This window comes from Egretta garzetta, unplaced genomic scaffold (genome assembly GCF_000687185.1).
Source record: "Egretta garzetta isolate BGI_Z169 unplaced genomic scaffold, ASM68718v1 scaffold94, whole genome shotgun sequence".
Classification (NCBI taxonomy): Eukaryota; Metazoa; Chordata; class Aves; order Pelecaniformes; family Ardeidae; genus Egretta; species Egretta garzetta.
The window spans coordinates 8,470,045-8,476,044 of NW_009259683.1; the positions used below are offsets into that span (position 1 = coordinate 8,470,045).

Sequence of the window (6,000 nt, forward strand, 5' to 3'; positions counted from 1 at the left end):
GATATTTCCCAGTACCCTTTTTTAATTAAAAGGGTTTTCTGCCATAAAAGCAATTGAAGTCTCACAAAGACAATACAGATTTTTTGACAGAGGACTAGTAGGGATATAATACATTTGAATAAATCTGCTCTGGCATATTCTGACAACTTTCTCATACCACTATGGAAGACATATTTAGAAAACAGTTGACTAGCATGACCTTGTTATGATGGAAAACAAGATACCACTCTCAAGCTATTTGTCTGCATTACTCCTGAAAGGAAACCTTGAAAAATATCAATCTTGCCTATCAAAGGTAAGGTTTAGTCTTCCACATTTAAAAAAGGCAAACCAAACAAAAAAATAAAAACAGGCACTATGGATGAAGGCAGGTAAATGAGTAGAAGCCAGAGCTCCCACTGACACCAGAGTTGTTCTCTTACTGGCCATTCCAGGAAGTCAGGAATCTTTCCCTTCGGTTAGTTTAGTGATTAATATGGCAATATAGCAAACAAGTGGACATGGGAGACCACTATACAGACTGACAAGTTCAATGAGAGAATTATTTCTTCTAAGGATAATTCATATTAATTAATCTATAGTTTCCAGCCAATAGCTTTCACTTACTCAAGCTCATTATGGAAAGTATAGCCTAGCAATAGTGTACTTTTTTATTTGTCATCTACATGCTCAGCAGCTTGTACTTTTTTCCTAATACATACTTGCTACACAAAACATCCCCATAGTAGGAAGACATGACATTCAGTCAGCTGGGAAGGAATCTTAAAACAATGTGCATTAATTAATTTTGTTCATGTAAATTGCTCACATGCTACCAATGCTGTATTTGTTACTCAAATATATTTAAATGCTTTGGCTTGGCTGTGTTCTTACAATGAAGCCCTACCTTTGACTCAGCAGCATCACAGGTCCCCCAGGGAAATGAACACTGGATTTAAGCATTGTTCCAAGCACACATTATCACTTGACTACAGAGGAAGAGCCAAGCCACTGCCAGAAGCCGAAGATGACCGAAGGCCCCTTGCAAGTGCAAACATTTGTAGTCAGTGGAGGCACTGTGCAGTGAGAGGTTGCTTTTCCTAAGTCTGAGGCCATTGTTCCAAGAGCTGTGTAGGAGTCACAGTCCACGGTTTGCAAAATGCCCTAGTCAGTCCCTAGCTGATGTTCCTAGGAGACCCACCATGGTCTTTTTACACTAAATGGAGGTGGAGCTGTGGAAGAGGTTGACTGGCCAACCGTGGAGGAAAGGAAAGGCATGGAGTTACCTGGGTATCAGTTATTTTATCTCTAGACCTCAAAAAAAGAAGTAGTTTGAAGCCGCTCCTACCATTGGATTTTCAGACACTGGTATTTGCAGGGACCAAGAAGATGAGGAGAAGAGGGATAACTGAGCTACACCATCTGAGGGATTTTTTGCCTTTACTGTGTAAGCAGAAAGGGTCTTAGTATTGTTACAACTTAAGGACAAATCCCAGTAAGCAGAATACAGTGCTGTAAGAGAGTCAGAGCTCAGCCCCTGGAAGCAGAAAAACGCAGAGGCAGGCTGTAGGACCCTGAGCTAGGCCTAACATCACCTTAGAAATTTCTCACAAGACCAGGGCAAACATGAGAGTTGAAAAAGATAGGAGATTCATGGATCGTATGGATCAGGTCTTCTGGTTTGCCTTTCCCAACTGCATGGTATTGGTGATGCCCTGTATTTGTATACTGAACATGACTGTTTATGATATGTGAATAAATTTGTGGTCAGCTGTATCCACCTCACCTTTTACATGTGACTAGGGCCAATACTGGATTAGGTCAACTACTAGTGTTATGTGCAAATCATTAAAGTAATAAAAGCCAGTGATGCAATTTTACTTAAGGCTGTTACCCAGTGAAGCTTAAATATAAGCTCATTAATCAAAGATCAGAACAGCAGTGCACATGTTCTAGAAGTTAAGCAATTAATCACATGCTTTGCTGCATTTAACTACTAGGTAAAGATAACCTTCGCACCAATTTCATTTTAAATTCAACTCCAGATCTCAATCAGAGGAGAAATTTGAATCTATGCTGCAGTGATAAGACAAAATAGCCTGTATTCACTGAATAGGTCTACTTACACATCTTTATTTTCAGGTGAGCTGTCCACATACAGAAGGATAAAATGATACCAAGGAGAATCCCATTCCCCTGCCCCTCCAAAAAAACCCCTAACCCTCAGCCAAACTCCTTTTCTATATTTTAAATATAATTATTATTTCAAATTTCATGCATATAGTCCCATTGCATATTGGTGCATAAATTATTTTTAAAAAATCTTACTTTGCTAATGCCTTCTGCTGTCCGTTGAAAGCCACAACAGTCCTGATCGCTGTCAAAATTTCTTCTGCCACGGCTCCTGCTTTGGCATAAGCAGACAGCTCTTTAGCAGTAAGGGATGCCAGGAGCTGGAAAGTTGAAAAATAGATGTTATTGCAGCCTACTGAAAGGGTACACATGCTGTATTCGTAAATAAGAATGTTCAAGGCACGAGGTGAGGTTTAGGGAAGAGGGGGTCAGCTCCTTTCTGTGCCTCGAATTTCCTCAAAATCCAGCTCATTCTCTCATTGTGTCCTCATTAAAGACTACAGGAGCATCAGATAAGATTCATTGCCTCCCAAGCTGAGGACAGCCTATGAACTACACTATGATGTGTGTGGGGTCAGGAAGGTGTGCTGTAGCTGCTCTGGGGGCTGTCTGAGGTGTTCAGAAACTAGAGCACCAGTACAGCTTCTAATCTGCATCTTCCTAGCTTACCTGAAACTCTTCAAGCAGAAAAAGAAACCCTAGTATTTTATATAAGTAACTACTCAGGTATACAAGCTGTACCCATTAACATGGTTACAACAGATCACAAGGGGAAAGTGTTTTCTTGTCTGAAAGGGAGACCTCCCAGATATTTCACTAATTTATATCATTCCAGTCCCCAGCAGCTGTACAGATGTCCTAGGGTCTACTCCGTACACAGCATGAAACTTGGTAAATTATTTTCAAGAGATATGGTATTGTGTACGTGCAGATGGAAAGAGCTTGAAGGGCATTTGCGTTAAAGAGGGAAGAGTGAGGGTCACAAGTGTGTGCTTTGGCTTCTCCAGTGTTCTGCATGAGGAAATTGCTGTGTGAGGAAGATGCTCCGATGCCGATTACCCTCCTGCCACATGGCAGGACAGAGTATGCGGACAGAAGGAATATGACTTACAAGTATGTGCTTGGGAACCCAGAGAAAAGCTACAGGAGGAGTGGAAGTCGTAAAGAAAGCATGGGGCCAACCTCCCAACTTAGAAACCACACTAGGTTTCTCCCATTCTCCCCCCCTTTCCTGTGCATAAGAGTTGTAATGTTTTTCTGGTTTACTTTGTTTATTAATCCCCACACACTTACAGTTGACCAAACTGCTGCTGATGCAGCAAGCAGAGGGCTGACTGACAAAATCACCAGTGTCAGCTTCCACCCATGGATGAATCCTATAATAATCCCTGCCAGAAATGTGGCAAAAAACTGTACAAATATACAGATCTTGTCTCCGATGCCTTCGTGGATGGTGTTGATGTCACTTTAAATAACAATAATAATAAAAAAAGAGATTTGTTAGCTTTGAATGCCTTGCATTCTAACTCCCTCCCACTTCATTTCATGCTGTGTGTGGCCTAATGTCAGAAGCTTTGCCATTTCCTAACTGGCACAGTGAAATTTCTAACCACAGCTACTGAACAGTACCATTAGTCTCTTGCTTGGCCAAAACACAGCAGAAACCTCCTATTTTTTAAGACTCATTTTCTGTTTTTTCCATCATTCTCTGCTGTTTCTATGCCCTGTCAGTAGGTCACAAATGACCTAGTTTCCTTATACAGCATCCAAATGGAGCAAGTAAACAGCCTCCTCACCTCCCATGACCATCTCCAAATGATTCCTTCTATTCAGCACTCTAATGCATTTTATGTTCTTAATTTTGGCTACAGACTCAGATCAAGGGTTATCTCCATTCTATCAGAACAACTGTTACTTGGAAGAACCTCTGTTTTTCATGGAAATTTCTTTCTACATTTTCTCTTCCCAGCACATACAGATATTAGAGCTGAGAATGGTTTCATTCAAGCTTCTCTTACATCTTTCAGGACACAGCTCTGTCCAAAGCTACCTTAAAATCCAGAAGCAAAAAAAATCTGCGTTCATGCATATAGTCCTGTTGCATTTTGGTGCATACAGTCCTCATCCCTAAGTCTATTTAAGTCTATGGAAAAGCTCCAAAGACTTTAACTGACTGGATGGAGTCCAGCCTGAGATATGGCTGGATGTAAATGCAAGCTCATTTCCATTCCGTAAAGTATCAGAGCTTTCAGTGTTTGTAAACTAGCTGGAGACAGCAGAGCTGTTTATCTAGTACTGTCTGCCATGTACTTCATGGACATTACAAAGCCAATGCCAGGCATTTCACAGCAAAAATTCTTCCAATGCATGTATCACAGAAACTGCACAAATGAAACTCAAAAGGATAATGAATTTCTCCCTCAGAGCTGTAATATTTCACACTTTAGGTTTGGGTTTGTTGGTTTTTTTGGGGGGGGTTGGATTTTTTTTTTTTTTTAAACTCTCAATAGGCTATTCCATAGACGATAAATGGCAGTTTTCTTTTAAATGTCATACTTAGGGGGTAAAAAATGAACAGAGTCCTCACTCTGTCAGTCTGGTGTTCAGCGTTCCTATCTGGGTAGTATCAAACCAAGCCATCTCCTGATGGAGCACTGCAAAAAAGAACTTCTGCCGGATCCTTGCTGTTTGCCTTGCAGCAGCAATCAAAAACGTCCACACTTGGATGGTGCTCAGGATGAGCACAGCACAGCCAATTCCCATGTAGTAGTAAGCAAACCTGTGATAAGGGAATAACAGGCTGTATGACCCCACTGTATCTTGTGAGAGAAGTTAGACACACACAAAGCAACAATTAGTCTTCATTTACCACCCAAAGTAAATTCTGAAGCCTGTGATATGTTATTTTTGAGAAGGCAAACACTTGGCTTCTGCTCAAAGGGATAACACAGTAAAAGAAAATCCCCCAATACTCTGTTAACAGAGCAACTACAAAGTTTCTTACCTTGTCATTTCACCTTCTATATCTATGCCTGGAATTGATGGACAGCTGGAACTATTTGCTGAAGTATCTGTGGGGAGGAGGGAAGTAGTAATATTTGTGAAAGTATTATATGTGGAAGATAAATCATGGCAATCTAGGGTCATCAGTTTAAGAATGTTTTTTATTTGGCAAGTGGGGTTTTGCAAAATGCAAAATCATTAGGCAAATATATATTTATTTTTAAGGAACTTCTAGTAATTAGTGCCAGAAAACTGATGACACAGAAGGCGGTCATGCTCCTTATCATCTCACCGAAGTTGAAGTTTATTCATAAAGAACATATTCAATGCACTGCTTTTGTCCTGCTCTAGCCATTAAAGACTGATTAAAATGATTGGGTAATTTGCAGCAGGATGAATTCATTATATACTTGTTTAGATGTGCACCAGTGCATAGCCGGGAGGCAGGGTGTGTGCGTAATTTTAGTCCCTATAGCAAAACTTAACTGGTATGTAATGAAGACTAATTTTAACTTCTTACCTTCAGACGCATTTGATTTCACACCGCTTAGCACAAAGCTGTTCGTCATCTCTCCAAAGACAATGATCATAAGCGGCAATCCAGTACCATTTGCAACAGCTGCGATCAAACCAACTACCATCAAAAGGACATCCACCCAGTCAGCATAGCGAAACTATGGGAGTTTAAAAAAAAAAAAAATTGTTATTCCTGACAGTTCATGTATTTGTTACAGTACATGCTTTGTTTCTACCTACATATTCCAAGCAGCAACAACACTCCAACTGAAGGTAAACTCAGAACATAAGAATTTTGTAGTAGGTCCCATACATCTTTTAATCAGTACTCAGTAAGGCTGCTAAGGGAATACTGGCAGGACACATGGG

The 6,000-nt window shown here is 40.4% G+C and overlaps 1 protein-coding gene across 1 annotated transcript in view; it reads right to left on the minus strand.

Annotated features, from left to right (window-relative positions):
- Nucleotides 1-6,000, minus strand: part of ABCB5 (ATP binding cassette subfamily B member 5) — a 34,428-nt gene that overhangs the window by 26,307 nt on the left and 2,121 nt on the right. Inside the window, exons 4-8 of the mRNA XM_009638680.2 lie at nucleotides 5,636-5,789; nucleotides 5,117-5,183; nucleotides 4,700-4,891; nucleotides 3,406-3,577; nucleotides 2,308-2,432 (exon numbers count right to left, since the gene is read on the minus strand). Coding sequence (XP_009636975.2) covers nucleotides 2,308-2,432; nucleotides 3,406-3,577; nucleotides 4,700-4,891; nucleotides 5,117-5,183; nucleotides 5,636-5,789 — 710 coding nt within the window. The remainder of the gene's footprint in view (nucleotides 1-2,307; nucleotides 2,433-3,405; nucleotides 3,578-4,699; nucleotides 4,892-5,116; nucleotides 5,184-5,635; nucleotides 5,790-6,000) is intronic.